The following is a 16,998-nucleotide window of genomic DNA, read 5'->3' as shown; positions in this document are numbered from 1 at the left end:
TAGACAAACACTGAAGTCATAGTACATATGCATTATATACAATGCCACAGTACATTATATTTTCAGTATGTTTTGGTTATGTTTAATTTTATAATTTACCAAAGTGAAGTGAAAGTCACTCAGTTGTGCCCAACTCTGCAACTCCATGGTCTATACAGTTCATGGAATTTTCCAGGCCAGAATACTGGAGTGGGTAGCCTTTCCCTTCTCCAATAATTTACCAAAGGATCTTACTAAAGTTAAGGAAAATACTGAATTTTAAAACAACTTACATATGTCTTCAAAATGTAGTCAGCCTTTTTTATCTATGTCTGGAAGAATGCATGGCAAATAGATAATAAATGAGTAGAGTGAAAATTAATAATTCTAGATTGATAGTAACTATTACTTTGGGCATCACTTGACCTTAGTTTCATAACATCCTATTATTACTGTAATGTACTAATTTAATCTACCATGTAGTTAGATAGCCAAGTTTATACTGTACGTGCTAAAAATTTAAAAAGCAGTAGACTTTTAAAATAAATTGAAAATACATTTAAATAATTTTTATATTAGAATTTAGATTCAAGTTTTTACTTGCCTCTCAGAAGTAGTACTTTTTATTTTATATTGAAGTATAGTTGATTAACAACGTTGTATTTCATGTGTCACAGCAAAGTGATTCAGTTATTATAAATGTATCTATTTCAAATTCTTTTCACATTTAGGTAATTACATAGTATTGAGCAGAGCTCCCCTGTGCTATACAGTAGGCCCTTGTTGGTTATATATTTTAAATATAACAGTATGTACATGTCAATCCCAAACTCCCAATCTATCCCTTCTCCCCACCCTTACCGCCCCACTCCTTGTAACCATAAGTTTCTTCTCTAAGTACATGAGTCTGTTTCTGTTTTGTAAATAAGCACATTTGTATCTAAACAAGACTCCAACTATAAGCAATACCATAGGATGTTTGTCTTTCTCTATCTGACTTGACTTAGTATGATAATCTCCGGGTCTATCCAAGTTGCTGAACATGACATTATTCATTCTTTTTAATGACTGAGTAGTATTCCATTTTATGTGTGCACCACATCGTCTTTATCCATTCATCTGTCAGTGGACATTCAGGTGGCTTGCATGCCTTAGCTATTGCAAGTAGCTCTGCAGTGAACACTGGGGTGCATGCATCCTTTCGAACCATTTTATTCTCCAGATATATGCCCAGGAATGGGACTGCTGCATCACATGGTAGCTCTATTGTTAGTTTCCTAAAGAAATTCCATACTATTTTTGATAATGGCTGTACCAATTTACATTTCCACCAGCAGTGTAGGAGGTTCCCTTTTCTCCATATCCTCTCCAGCACTTACTGTTAGCAGACTTTTTGATGGCCATTCTGACAGTGTGAAGTTTTGATTTGCATTTCCCATTCAATAGCAATGCTGAGTATCTTTTCATGTGCCTCTTGGCCATGTGTATGTCTTCTTCTGGGAAATACTTGTTTAGGTCTTCTACCCATTTTTTTTTTTTAATATTAAGCCCCATCAGCTGTTAAATTTTGGAGATTAATCCCTTGTCAGTCACACTGTTTGCAAATATTATCTTTCATTCTCTGAGTTGTCTTTTCATTTTGTTTACGGCTATGCAAAAGCTTTTCAGTTTAATTAGGTCTGATTTATTTTTGTTTTTACTTCCATTACTCTGGGAGATGATCAAAAAAGATATTGCTGTGATTTATGTTGAAGACTGTTCTGCCTGTGTTTTCCTCTAAGAGTCTTTATAGTTCCCAATCTTACATTTAGGTCTTTAACCCATTTTGAGTTTATTTTTCTGTATGTTGGTAAAGAATGTTCTAGTTTCATTTTTTTTTAATGTAGCTGTCCCATTGCCCAAACACCACTTATTGAAGAGATTGTCTTTCTCCATTGTATAGTCTTGCCTCTTGTCATAATAGATTAATTGACCACAGATCTGTGGGCTTACTATCCTGTACCGTGATCTATATTTGTTTTTGTGCCAATACCGTACTGTTTTGGTGATTGTATCTTTGTACAATCTATTCCTCCAGCTCTGTTTTTCTTTCTCAAGATTGCTTTGGCTACTCAGAGTCTTTCGTGTCTCCATACAAATTTTAAGATTTTTTGGTTCTAGTTCTGTGAAAAATGCTGTTGGTAATTTGATTAGAGATTGCACAAATCTTCAGATCAGCTTGGGTGGTACGGTTGTTTTGACAATATTGAGTCTTCCAATCTAAGACCACAGTATATCTTTCCATTTGTGTCATCTAATTCCTTTTATCAGCATCTTATGGTTTTCAGAGTTTAGGTCTTTTGCTTCCTGAAGTAGCTTTATTACTAGGAATTTTATTCTTTTTGTTTCTTTAATTTCTTGTTCTGATCTTTCGTTGTTAGTGTATAGAAATGCAGATTCCTGTGTATTTGTACAAAAAGGTCCTCTAGTTCTCTAACTAGCTCTGTTTTAATTTCTGAGTTTTTAACTTTCTGTTTCTACACAGTGGGATTAGTGACATCTACTTTCAGATATTGATGAGGATTATAGAGTATTTCAAGTGTTACATAATCCAGTTGAATTTATAATTCTACCTAGCACTTTTAAAGTAAAGAACTACAGTTTTTTTGACTCGAACAGTTGACCTGTCTAGTCAACAGACATAAATCTTTGATTTGTAAAATTGTTAGTGTGACTAGACAGCTCCTTTCTAACTAAGGCTAAAGTGTTAGGCATTTTTCAGAAGAATACAGAAATCAGTCACATCACTATATATTCCCAACTGAAAACTTTGGTGGAGCAGTGTATTTTAGAAAAATTAAATGTATTTCAAAACATTCTATGGTCTAATATGGTAGTCACATAATTGCTACAAAGCTCCTCTAAGGGCAAAAATGATATTTTGAGTATGCAAAATACTAATTTATATTTTTGTATTTTTGATACAAGGTCTCCATGTTATTAACTCAGTATTTAATGGCTAGTGTGACATTGTCTGAATAGTATAGAAGTGAATATGCTAATTTAAGATTTAAGTCAGTATAATAATCTAAAGGAAAAATGGAAGTGACCAGAATAGTTTCATATCTTTTAATTATAGATAATTTCTACTTCACTGTGATACCAAGCATAATCAGAAGAGGGAAAAACAAATTATTTTTATATTTACTTTTAACAAGACTCTGATATCTGATTATTCCCACACTCTTTTAAGAATTCTATCAAGCTGGACAGATGTTGGAATCAGACGGTGCTGAATTCAAATCCAGATTGTGCTAATGTAACTTTGGGCAGGCATATGGCTTAATTCCTATATTCTGCTTTGTAAAATGGACTAGTAGTAAGGATTATTTGATATAATCCATTTATTAAAGTACCTAGCCATCGATCTTGGCTTGTAGAACTAAGAAATCAGTGGGTGTCAAATTTTATTATTATTATGAAGGAAGTGTTTTGTTCCACCTATCAGAAAACCTTCCCAGTCTTAAATTTTTCATCTAACTGTGTGCATTGCAAACATCCTTAGAAGAGGAAGGAAGAAAGGAATAAGTAATTTTTACATCGTTGCAGAGACTACTTTCTTGTCCCTAACAATTTAAAGGAATAATTAAAGTATTTAATATATGGTAAGAACATCAGTAAATTTGTCCCTAGAAGAGGAAAGGGATGTTTAGCGATGTACTTACCATATATTAAATATTTTAATTATTCCTTTAAATTGTTTCAATGTGTATCTAAGAACTAGGGTGTGAAGTGAGGGCATCATTATCAAAACCTGAGGAAAATAAATAGAAGTAAGGAAGTTCTCATACTAATTTAAGAATCTAACAATTGAAGAATCAAGTCTTAGCTTTTTGACTAAGGAAAGTGAAAGTCCCTCAGTCATGTCCAATTCTTTGTGACCCCATGGACTGAATTCTCCAGGCCAGAATACTGGAGTGGGTAGCCATTCCCTTCTCCAGGGGATCTTCCCATCCCAGGGATCGAACCCAGGTCTCCCTCATTGCAGGTGGATTCTTTACCAGCTGAGCCACCAAGGACTAAGGACAGAGAGGGAGTATGTGGCTTTAGACCAAGTTCAGGTTGGTGTTAAAAAGGTTTGTTTCCTTCCTTTATAGACACAGCTGTTTTGTCTTTTGTTTGCATTTACAAACATTTTAGGAGAACTGTGCTAAAACTGTAGAGTATGAGATAAACATTAGTTTGACTAAATTTTCAAATGATCCATAGACTGTCACACAGTTCTAAAGACAGTTGTTTTTACCTGTTGACTTGCTCTGGCAAGGCTTATTGGGGCAAAAATCTTTTGCAGATCATGTGTGGAAAAAGGCACAGGACATTTGCTTCCTTTTGCTGTACATCACTGAGACATCACACCTCAGCCCTTCAAAGCAGAAGGCAGTTTATTCCTCAATTTGAAAACCTAGCTGTACCTCAGATTCTCAGGTAGTCATGAGGTAGAATCCCGGTTAAGAACGCTGATTTTGGTATCAGGAAGATAGGCATTTGAATCCTGTCTATGCTAGTTACTGTGTCACTGTAGGCAAGTCAGCTTCTCTGAATCTGTTTCCTCATCTGTAAAACATGAAAACAGTACCCACTTCATAGGTTTGTGGAGAAGATTAAAGCAGTTAAAGAAAGGGCTTGCACAGCAGCTCCTAGTAGTAGTGAGGTGATACCTGTATTCTGGGTGCAATCTCATAAACATCTAACATGTGAGTTGCCTCAGATTCTTCTGCAGAACAGAAGGATTTAGCTTATATAATATATAAGCTAAATACAATAACATATACAGGACACAGTACAAGATTCTGGTGATATAAAGAGACCTAGACATGGACCCTACCTAAAAGGAATCGTATCATGTGTAAAGTGCTACATGGCAGCACAGAGGAATGGTTTGTGTAGAGGAATGGGAAGACATATAATTGGGAAGGAAAAGAGGAACCAGATTGAAGACCACATTGGGCTTGTACTGCTTACATGGAAGAGCCTCGGAGACTTAATCACGATGCGAAGAATAAGTTTTAGCATCGTGGGAGAGAGGAAGGAAAAGCAGCCCGAGCCGGGAGGACTAGTTAGTGTAAATCATTGCAGTGGTTAAGGCAAGGGGTGAGGGAAGACATGTATGAAAGTGGAGGCAGAGTGGATAGAAAGGGAAACGTACATGATCCAGTGTGATAGAGAATAATAAAGAGGATGTGTTAAAGGGATTGGAATTGGGAACAAAGGACTGTTACTCAGTTTAGTGAGAGGAATTCAACGCTGAGAAGGTAATAAGGTATTTAGAAATATGTGGCTGTTGTAGTTGAGGTGGAAATGAACAGCGTTTTTGTTTTTGTTAAGTATTTCACAGCTTTAAATTGCAAATTTCAGTAAATAATCAAAATTTCAGAATTCAAAAATTAAATAATTTACTTCAAACTAATGTAAAATGAAATAAAATACAATCAATGCTATTCTAAATCAAAGTACAAACCTAAAATAGACCACACTTGATGAAATCTACAAAGTAGACATGGATGACTAAAACCAGAGGACTCCCAAAGTCTAATAAGTGAAGGTACAAAATACAAGATGTAGGTACAATCCCAAATTCAAGCTTCTAATGGAATTACAAATAATTACGTAACAACAGCATACAGCAGTAAGACTTGACTCTGAAGTTACCTACTGAGTAGCACTGTAGGAAGATAAGGTATTACCACTCTACTCCCTAAAAGTAAAACTATAAATATATTGGTTTATGAGAAAAAAAAGTCTTGAAAGGACATTTTTAAAAATTAATCAAAGTAAGATTCAAGCTCAGAAACACTCCACAGCCACTGGTTTCAACCCTAGATATGCGCACACACATATGAAGCAAGCAGTGAGTGTAACATTGTCTCAAACCTGTTACTGCCTTATTTGAAGATGTCACATTTATAATTCTGCATGTACCAAATCATAGTTAACTATCCTTGTGTGCTCTTAAGAAACGAGAAAGCGTCACAACAAAATCAGGTCTTCATTCTAGAAATAACCACGTAATTAGAAGAAAGTTTTTCCTTGCTTAAGAAAGTTTTTCCTCGCTGTTCTTGCTACTTACTCTTGGTCTTAATGTTCTGTTACTAGAACATCATTACTCTCCTTGGAACTCACGGCCCTCAGTGCAAGCCTAAGCAAACAGAACTGAAAGCATGAAACAGTATTTCTTCTGTTAGGAACTAAGTTATGCAGCACAATCACTCGACTGCGGACTGATTCTTCTGAAGAAAAAGAAAAACACAAGAAAACATGTTATGAGTTTAAGAAAGAAGCATAGATAAGGTGACCATATTCTCTCTTCATATAAACGTACAGGTCCAAAGAAACCTTTCACAGACTCAAGGGTATTATTCCCTACTTCCTACCCCTATCTCAGGATATATGGACAACTTCTTTGAAGTTTTTTGATTCAGCACCTTCATTTTTACAGACAAGGAAACTGAGTGCAGAGATCTTAAATGATACGCCATTGGTGTCTCAGATCTGAAAAAAGACATCTCCTCCATCACACATCCTTTACTGAAAATGCTCCTGAACATTACAGTACAGGTTTACAGTACAGACTTTGTTCTCTAATCTCCTCCATAAGATGAGTAAGTATAGATGAAGCAAAGTTGGAGGAAACTGTCTTAATATGCACCTGAAGTTAAAACCAATAGAAACTTCTGTCAACAAGTGCAAAAGCAGATTAATCAGTGTTTCTCTGGCTTGCTAAATAAGATAAAATGCACTCTGCTAAAACCATTTAACAGAAATACTATGAAAGCCTTCCCCCAGAGTATTTTTCTATTTGATTTGAAAACTATTCCATAGCTTATTATCAAACAACTCAGTAATCCTTTAGCTAATGCAGGGATAAATGGGCAGTCAGAAAATATAATCACCTGGTGTGTGCAGCTGAGTATTTACACTTTATCTAATGAACAAAGATAAGAAAAGTGCAGGTGACATTAAATGTGTAAAAACTACCTCTTAGTGCTACTGCTAAAGGCAAAAATAAAATTATTCACTCTAGCTAATGACTAGACCTGTATAGTCCCTTGGCTTCAGGTCTGTTTTGAATCTCATTTTGGACTTGTCTTGAATCAAAGAATATTTGCAGCTGCCTCAGTAGGGCAGGAGAAGGCAGTGGCACCCCATTCCAGTACTCTTGCCTGGAAAATCCCATGGATGGAGGAGCCTGGTAGACTACAGTCCATGGGGTTGCTAAGAGTCAGACTCGACTGAGCGGCTTCACTTTCACTTTTCCCTTTCATGCACTGGAGAAGGAAATGGCAACCCACTCCAGTGTTCTTGCCTGGAGAATCCCAGGGACGGGGGAACCTTGGAGCCCGGTGGGCTGCCGTCTATGGGGTCGCACAGAGTCGTACACGACTGAGGCGACTTAGCAGCAGCAGCAGTAGGGCAGTTGCTCTACTTTAAAAGGTAGTTTAGAAGGTTTTACAGTAAGTTTCTGGTCCTTGTTGAATTTTCTTTTTCTCCACTTTATGTTGCTTAAAGATTTATAGCAAAGATTTCTTAATCCTCAGCACTACTGACATTGAAGCTGGAAAATTACTTATCGTGGAAGACTGTCTGCTGTGCAGTGTGGGAGGGTTAGCAGCACCCTAGCCTCTTCTCACAATGCCAGTAGCACGTCCCAAGTTGTGACAACCAAAAATGTCCCCAGACTAACCAAATGTCTCTTGGGGAGTAAAACTGCTCCCAAATGAGAAGTTTCTGGAGGATTTAACCCTCCCCTGGCTCACAGGCAACATTCTTCAAAGCATTTCTCATTCTTTGGGATCCTCCAGAAGGGAAAGAGGATTTGAGGGAAGGAGGAAAAAAGAGTTAATGCGTGAGTGTTAAGGAAAAACATACTGTTCGATTATCATCAAGTGTGTACTAGTACTTTATATAATTCAAATATATAATCTACTAAAAATTCCTGAAGTGGTACTAATAAGGAAACAGAGTCAGGGGTTAGCCACTGTCCCACAGCTGTTACAGTGCTATTTGTCTATATATCCTAGTTCTATCTCTTGCAGAAGTACTACCTCGACCCCAAAGCAGCCAAAAGTAATTCTGCTCCTCCTACCTAGAAAAGTTTCTAAGTCCACTATCATTTCAGTAACACATTTGCACGTATGAGACGACTTCCATATATGATAAGACTTTTGTATCCTCACAGTGCCAGGAAGTCCTCATCCAGATGTCAGGAATCATCTGCTGAGTGAAAGGATGTAATCTGTCTGCACATTTTACCTGTTCTTCAAGGTGTGTGAGGAACTTTCATAATCCATCCATGATTCTCCATCCATGGTCCTCCTTTTGTTAACTGCTTTTTTTCTGCAAGACAATTGAATAGAAAAACCTGCTTTATACTTACTTTGTTTTGTCTCTCAAATGTAAACTCAGTGACCTCAAGAACAGCAATGTCCAGTATACTTTCCATTCTGAATGGGAGACAGCATTCAAATATTCATCTGAAACAGCACGTTTTGTTATTTTTGCTCCTCACTTAAAAGAAAGCACTCTGGATACAGTCCATTCATAATAGAACCTCTTAGCATCTTCAGAATGTTTGACGGCAGCTGTAAACACACAGTAAGCAAGGACTGCCATTTTAGCTTTCCTATTCAGAACGGGTGTGATACACACTCTCGTTATGTTGTGCTTTTTATTGCCTTCTGTCATGTGTCCTCATTAAAATATGGTGATTTCATATGGTTTTCCTTTGAGTTCTAACCATTTTCTTGAACCCTAGCCTTTTAAAGCAGTATCATAGGGTCATGTTTGCAATTGAAAACCATTTTGCATTCATCCATTTCTCCCAGTAGTGTTCACTGTAGGCCATCTTGGTGCTCATATTTGTTTGACAAAAACTGGTTTTTCTCCACTGATGTTTGTGGTATGTTTGGCAGCTTTCCATGCACTCAATTCTTACCTGATGTAGCCTAGAATAACTGCCTGAAGGGATGCCAAAAGCCTGACTTAAGTTCCAGATTCTTAGTTGCAGTTCAATCAATCCATTTGTTCATTTAGTTTTAACTTTCCTTTTTGTCATCTCTAGCTCGCAGTTGACTGGCCTGAATGTATTTTGCATATGCTCTAATTATAACTGAGAATTTGGGAATACTGTCCTAGATTTTAGACTTAATACTACTTACATAATACTTACACCAGGCTTTCTCATAAAATCTCCAGTTTTCCTGAAAAAGAATGAACATTTATCGAGTGCCTGCTAGATGGAGGAATTATACACTAGACTTTGAGTGTGTTCTCTTACTTTCATAACACACAGACACAGATGATGTCCTTTCACTGTACTCATGAGAAAACAGAGGCTCATAGTAGTAGCCACTCCAGTGTTCTTGCCTGGAGAATCCCAGGGATGGGGGAGCCTGGTGGGCTGCCGTCTATGGGGTCGCACAGAGTCGGACACGACTGAAGTGACTTGGCAGCAGCAGCAGCAGCAGAATAGTAGTAGATACCTATCCAAGGTCACACAAGCTCTGAAATGGTAGAACTGAGATCTGAAACATGTCAGTTTGACCACAAACAGGCTCCCTCATCAACCTCTGACAGCTGAGTGACCTCATCTAGAGGTGATGACATCCTTTTCACAGGGTCATTGAGAGGACAGATGAGACTGTATTCATGAAAGTGTTTCAAAACTATTAAATACTACACCTAAGTACTGTGTAAACATTTTTAGTATATAGTAGTGTGTGCATATATATCATGTACATATATATATAATATATATATATATAACTGGCTAAGGAAACAGTACAGAATTAATGTTTGAAATCATTAAATACTGCACTTATTTTCCGTAAACTAAATATACAACAACTGGTTGGTCCCTAAAAACAGATGTCAGATGACAGAGATTGGCTGAACCGGAGTAGAAGCATCTTCAGAACAAAAGCCAGACAAGTTTTTGCTTCCCTAACACGTTGCTCTGCTTACTCACTCCAAGACCTTCCTACTTCTCTGTAAAACTCTGGCCCACAGCAGCTCCGCTACATTAGTCACAAGTTTCCATTAATCAGACTTGGCTTGTGCCAGACCTACAGCAGAGTCATTTCAGGTTATTCTCTTCCACTGTAGGCTTTCGATATGCACTCAGTCCATTCTCCCAAATCTAGCTGGGATCAATACCTTGTGATACAGAAGCATCCAGAAATTCTCCTTAACAGTGTTGAGAGAAAAATATGAAACCCTGGGGCCTATTCCCAGAGCTGGGCTGGTAGGAATGCTGTCCTATTCACTAAGCCTCTAGATAAACATAGGGTTGGCTAAGTCCAGTATGCTTCATTTGAGGACAGAATTTAGGGGGAGCTTTGGAGTTTATTGGTCTAATTACTTAACGTAACAAATTATTTTACGATTAACTTCAACTTTTATTCCTAAAACAGAATAAAAAGATGTTACTTAATAAATATAATTTCTAACCATGTTGACAACCCAATTTCTTGTTAGTTTGTTCTGTGAATTAGTTTAAGCATATTTATAATTGAGATTTAATCATATTATTAGTTGCATTAATAAAGAGACAACTAACACCCAATCAAAGTTTATTCCTCAATATCATCTCTTTTAGAGAATAGGCAGATTAAGATTATTGCAGAGAAAAATTTCTTACATAGGTGGAATCTTTGGGGGTAAGATGGATAATACTATATCTCTTGATCATGGTGGTAATTACACAATTATTCCTTTAAAGATGATTGTAAACAGATGCTAAGCAACTAAAAATTATATCTAAGCAAAGCACAATTTCACCATTCTTCTTAAAGGATTTTTTTTTTTTTTTTTGGCCATGCTGCGTGACTTGTGGGATTTCAGTTTCTACCAGGGATTGAACCTGGGGCTGTGGAAGTGAAAGTGCCAAATCCTAACCACTAGACCTCCGGGGAACTTCTAAGGGATACTTAAAAATAAATGACCTCACTCTTAATTTTGTATAGAAGAAGAATAAAACATTATTTGACTATGTCTAGGTAGGATTTTTTTAATGCTTGCCAGTATTTGAAATACATATGTTCAGTGTGAACATGTTTACTATGGAGTGAAAAGGTAAGAGAACTGTATTTTGATACTTCTTTGACAGTCATGATAGTTAAATGCTACCACTGCTTTCCTCCTTCTCTAGCCCTGGAATGAGACCAGATGTAAGCTCTCCTCCATCCAGTTCCTCAGCAGCTACGGGACCACCTCCCAAACTCTGCCTGGTGTGCTCTGATGAAGCTTCGGGATGTCATTATGGGGTCTTGACTTGTGGAAGCTGTAAAGTATTCTTCAAGAGAGCAGTGGAAGGTAGTGTGTGTTTTGAAGAGTTTTATTTTTCCTCTATTTGGTTCCTGTTTCTCAGACTGGTTTCTGTATGCAAAGCCCATTAAGGCTGGAAGTCATTAAAAGGAGGGAGAGGAGGGTGGCTCCTAACTTTTCTAGTGGGAAAAAAATACTTTTAAGAGCAAACTAAGATAAAACAGACAAGTAAAAATTGAAGGGAGGGAGTATGGTCAGAGAACAGAAAATAACCGTAAGAAAGTGCTATGCAGGTGAAATAATGGTTTTAGGTTTTGGCAGTAACTACTGCTCATTGTATTAGTATTATCGACTTTAATTCCCATCAGTTAGCTAGTTTTAGAGCCACCAACTATTCTAGTCTGGCAAAAATGAGTAATAATGAGGGTGAAAAGTGTTTTGTTTTCTAATAAGCCAGGGATGTGCTATGTGATAGAAATGTGATGTAAGGACATCCCACTGTCCTCTGAGAGGTCACACAGTCTACTTGGAAGTGAAATATGAGTTCATAGTTTTACAAGGTACAGAGATTATAATACAGAGGAGCAAGTGACAAACGGCCTGGGGAGGTCAGGAAAGGTGTTTAAAAGAAAGTGATTTCACTTGATAAATATTATATAATGTTTACCCTTGTTACAGACTCAGTCTGCCCGTCAGCTCCTTAAAGGTAAAATTCATTCCATAAGCAAATTACTGGAAGTCACACTAAAATTTTCTAATATTACCAGTGAATCCTCTTGGGAAAAACTGTTGTATAATTTAGTTATTTCTAAAGCAGTTAGAAGGCAGTGTGGCCTGAATGGATTACCTAAAGCTCTGATTAGATAATTATATTTTTAAAAAGTTAATATATTTATTCACAGTACATGAAGTATTTGGCTTCAGTTGTGTTTGCATATGCTTAAGGGTTAGATGAGTCATCTTCTTTTGTTTGGATTGCTTTTAATACATTATTAAACTATAAAATTACTTATGTTATTCCATAGAGAGCACAGGAATTCAGGCTTTAACCGGTTTGGTTATCACCCAACAACGGAGTAGAGTCATTAAGTAAAGCTCATCCCTAATTAATGCAATGCTACTAACAAAGTAGATGTTATTTGCCCCAGATGGAAGCTTCTTCTTGTCCTCACTTTGCTTTATTCAGCACTTTCTTCACTGATTAGTTCTGTCCATGGGTGTAAACGTGATAAGTGTTACAGTACTCCTGTATATAATAAGTAATATTGACAGATTTAATTCTGAAAGTGAAATTCATGAGACAACGGAGCCTTAAAAGAAATGCAGGAATTAAAAAAAGATTTCTTTTTCATTCTCCCTCATTTTAACTAAAATTATTTCTTAAAACGGGGCTACAAATTCCAATTCCAGTGCCTACAGGGACTGAGTATGTGTCGTTCTGGCCAAATACAATACCAAATGAGTGAAGAAGGGCAGTCACTGATATTAGAGGGTGCAAGCATGCCTTACCTAAAAGCATCTAAATGCAATTTAAAAAGAAAAAAAAAGCTAAATATATTACAAATAAGACGTCACTGCAGGCCACATGCCCCCTAGGCTTTAGGATTAAATTCCCTGCTTTAGAATTAAATTCTTATACATGCTTTTATCTATGAATATGTGAATATTAGCTATGCTCTTTCAAAATAATATATACATATTTCAGTTAAATATGAGATAGCTAGATTACATGATAAATAAGAAAAGGTTAAAATGTAAACTGTGTTAAGTAAATCCTTTACTTGGATTTAAATTTTCTCTATGGTCCCCTCCAGCTATAAAATTCTGTAATCATTTGCTAACCTAACTTATAGCAGATCTTCCCGACCCAGGGGTTGAAAGCGGGTCTCCTGAATTACAGGTAGAATTTTTTCCTATATGAGCCACCAGGGAAGCCCTAAGTAAATCCTTTATTTGGATTTAAATTTTCTCCAGAGTCCCTTCCAGCTCTAAAATTCTGTAATCACTTGCTAACCTAACTCACAGCAGATCTACTTTTCCCTTTCTAGACATGCTGGGAATCTGTTTTAAGCCCATATACAGATTTTAGAGCACTTTCTTGAACAGTTTACAAAGATGAAGCATGTGTGATTTTCATTACACTACATTCATTCCATTTTTAATACCTGCCAGAAATTATAGGTTATCCACCAAACAGACATAGTATCATAAAGACCCAAAAGTTAAATATTTTTAGGAAATTTGTACAAGTTTTACTTACCCATACAGGCCAGATCAAGGATTGAGATTTTGAATTTTATTCATTATTCTGGGAGTTACTTTCTGTGTACAGAAAAGAATTTGGGTAGCTTCATTTCTTTAGATGTATACTAGTGCAGTGATCTTTTTTCACTAAGTCCCTTCTTCTTATGCTCCCTTTGCACAAACTGCATATAATCTTTGTTGGTAGGTCAAAATGGAGATAGACACATACTACTTTTATTAATAATTTACCAAGTACTATGTTTTACATATGTCATACTACCCTGGGTCAGGAAGATCCCCTGGAGAAGGGAATGGCAACCCACTCCAGTATTGTTGTCTGGGAAATCCCATAGACAGAGGAGCCTGGCCGGCGACAGTCCATGGGGTAGCAAAGAGACACAACTGAGTGACTAGCACACCCAAGTACTATGTTTTATATATGTCATACTACTTAATCGGCAGCTCTGTGAGCTCTTAAATGCTCTTATGATCCATATTTGATACACTAGGGAACTGACGCTCACAGCTTAAGCAACAGACAGGATTCAAGCATAGCTGTCTGCAAACAGGCTCTTAACCTCAGTGCTACAGTGACTTACTGAAAGGATAAAAATCTCATCTCCTGGCAGTTTATAATCTAGTTAGATACTGAGATGAAAGCAATAACAAGGGAATTATTTATAGTGTTTATTGAGTGCTTACAATGTGTTAGGCACTATTTTAAGAATGTTCTTCACAACTGCCTTTAACCCTTGCCAGAAGCACAGCAAGGTAGATGCTAATTTTCCAGCTTTACAGGTGGAGAAATTGGGAGCTCAGAAAGGTTAATAAACATTACGGAGAGCACACAGCTAGGCAGGAGAACTGCAATTCAAACCAAGGGCTTCCTAGCAACCTTGCCAAGTGCACTTTGCACTATATGAGACTGTTTTTGAGAGCAGTAAAGAAGCTGAAGCTTTCTTCAGTATGAAGCTGTCACATTGAAGCTGACAGTCACAGTTCACATTTGAAACTCGTGTACTTCCAGCAGAGTATGTACAAACTACAGAAAACCCTAGATGATGCCATTTGCTGTGTGGCCCGTTTCCTGTACTATGTTAATTATATTGATCATGTCCATGCATCATTCTTCTGTTTACTACCTAGTATTTTTCTTGGATCACTCTTTTTTATAACTTAAATTTATTTAAAACAACACTTTTACTACCCTACTGTACTAGTTATCTGTTGATGTGTAACAAATTACCCCCAAAATTAGTGGCTAAAAACAACAGATGTTAATTATGTTACACAGTTTCTTACGAACCAGGAATTTTGGAGCAGCTTATTAGCTGGGTACTCCTGGGACTCGCATGAAGTTACATTCAGACTGTTGGTGGAAGCTGCAGTCATCTGAAGGTTTGACTGGGGCTACAGAATCCACTTCCAGCTCATTAACACTGCTTTTGGCAGGAAGCTTCAGTTCCTCATTATGTGGGCTTCTTCTAATGCTGCTCTCAACATAGCAACTGGCATCCACCAGAACAGATGATCCACAGGGAGAGACTGTGATGAATATGAGAATGTATTTTCTTTATTACTCAATCTCAGACATGACATAGTCACTTCGGACCTATTTTACTGGTCACACGCCAGTAGTGTGGGAAGGGTAATCAGAGTGGGACCACCAGGAGACAGAGACCACTGGGGGTCAACTTGGAGGCAGGCTACAACTCCTACCAGAAGTAATCAATTTTTGACATTTAATTCTGGGTTTTTTTTAATTTATTTTAGTTGGAGGCTAATTACTTTACAATATTGTGGTGGTTTTTGCCATACATTGACATGAATCAGCCACAGGTGTACATGCGTGCCCCATCCTGAACCCCCATCCCATCCCTCTGGGTTGTCCCAGTGCACTAGCTTTGAGTGCCCTGTTTCATGCATCAAACTTGGACTGGTCATCTATTTCCCATATGGTAATGTACATGTTTCAATGCTATTCTCTCAAATAATCCCACCCTCACCTTCTCCCACAGAGTCCAAAAGTCTCTTCGTTATATCTGTGTCTCTTTTGCTGTCTCACGTATAGGGTCATCGTTACCATCTTTCTCAATTCCGTATGTATGCGTTAATATACTGTATTGGTGTTTTTCTTTCTTGACTTACTTCACTCTGTATAATAGGCTCCAGTTTCATCCACCTCCTTAGAACTGATTCAAATGCATTCTTTTTAATAGTTGAGTAATATTCCATTGTGTATATATACCAAAACTTTCCTATCCATTCGTCTGCTGATGGACATCTAGGTTGCTTCCATGTCCTAGCTATTGTAAACAGTGCTGCAATCAACATTGAGGTACATGTGTCTCTTTCAGTTCTGGTTCCCTCAGTGTGTATGCCCAGCAGTGGGATTGCTGGGTCATATGGCAATTCTATTTCCAATTTTTTAAGGACTCTCCACACTGTTCTCCATCGTAGCTGTACTAGTTTGCATTCCCACCAACAATGTAAGAGGGTTCCCTTTTCTCCACACCCTCTCCAGCGTTTATTGCTTGTAGACTTTTTGATAGCAGCCATTCCAACCAATGTGAGATGGTAGGTACCTCATTGTGGTTTTGATTTGCATTTCTCTGATAATGAGTGATATTGAACATCTTTTCATGTGTTAGTTAGCCATCTGTATGTCTTCTTTGGAGAAATGTCTGTTTAGTTCTTTGGCCCATTTTTTGATTGGGTCTTTTATTTTTCTGGTATCGAGCTGCATGAGCTGCTTGTATATTTTTGAGATTAATTCTTTGTCAGTTGTTTCGTTATGCTATTATTTTCTCCCATTCTGAAGGCTGTCTTTTCACCTTGCTTATAGTTTCCTTCATTGTACAAAAGCTTTTAGTTTAACTAGGTCCCATTTTTTTATTTTTGCTTTTACTTCCGTTACTCTGGGAGGTGGCTCATAGAGGATCTTGCTGTGATTTATGTCAGAGAGTGTTTTGCCTATGTTTTCCTTTAGGAGTTTTTATAGTCCCTGGTCTTTTGTCTTTAATCCATTTTGAGTTTTTTTGTGTATGGTGTTAGAAAGTGTTCTATTTTCATTCCGTTAGCAGTGGTTGACCAGCTTTCCCAGCACCAGTTGTTAAAGAGATTGTCTTTTCTCCATTGTACATTTTTGCCTCCGTTGTCAAAGATAAGATGTCCATAGGTGTGTGGATTTATTTCTGGGCTTGCTGTTTTGTTCCATTGATCTATATTTCTGTCTTTGTGCCAGTACCATACTGTCTTGATGACTGTAGCTTTGTAGTATAGTCTGAAGTCAGGCAGGTTGATTCCTCCAGTTCCATTCTTCTTTCTCAAGATTGCTTTGGCTACTTGAGGTTTTTTTATATTTCCATACAAATTGTGAAATTATTTGTTCTAGTTCTGTGAAAAATACCACTGGTAGCTTGATAGGGATTGCATTGAATCTGTAGATTGCTTTGGGTAGTATATTCACTTTCA

At 37.2% G+C, this 16,998-nt stretch overlaps 1 protein-coding gene and 1 long non-coding RNA gene across 26 annotated transcripts in view; one reads left to right on the top strand and one right to left on the bottom strand.

Annotated features, from left to right (window-relative positions):
- The window catches only part of LOC145511449 (uncharacterized), a 118,810-nt gene that overhangs the window by 44,530 nt on the left and 57,282 nt on the right, over positions 1-16,998 (bottom strand). The window contains exon 2 of the long non-coding RNA XR_014057865.1: positions 8,269-8,352. This is a non-coding gene — a long non-coding RNA (uncharacterized LOC145511449). The remainder of the gene's footprint in view (positions 1-8,268; positions 8,353-16,998) is intronic.
- Positions 1-16,998, top strand: part of NR3C1 (nuclear receptor subfamily 3 group C member 1) — a 320,089-nt gene that overhangs the window by 278,168 nt on the left and 24,923 nt on the right. For 16 of the 25 annotated variants that reach the window (XM_081504719.1, XM_081504716.1, XM_081504715.1 and 13 more), the window contains one exon: positions 11,165-11,328. In XM_081504719.1, the coding sequence (XP_081360845.1) occupies positions 11,165-11,328 (164 nt within the window). Of the gene's footprint in view, positions 1-11,164; positions 11,332-16,998 lie in introns of all 25 variants that reach the window. The other 9 variants (XM_081504705.1, XM_081504706.1, XM_081504704.1 and 6 more) reach the window with 1 other exon arrangement.

This window comes from Giraffa tippelskirchi, chromosome 6 (assembly GCF_054371585.1).
Source record: "Giraffa tippelskirchi isolate mGirTip1 chromosome 6, T2T-mGirTip1v1.2.pri, whole genome shotgun sequence".
Taxonomy (NCBI): Eukaryota; Metazoa; Chordata; class Mammalia; order Artiodactyla; family Giraffidae; genus Giraffa; species Giraffa tippelskirchi.
Note: the sequence above shows the minus strand (reverse complement) of the source record. Positions and strands in the feature narration are given on the sequence as shown.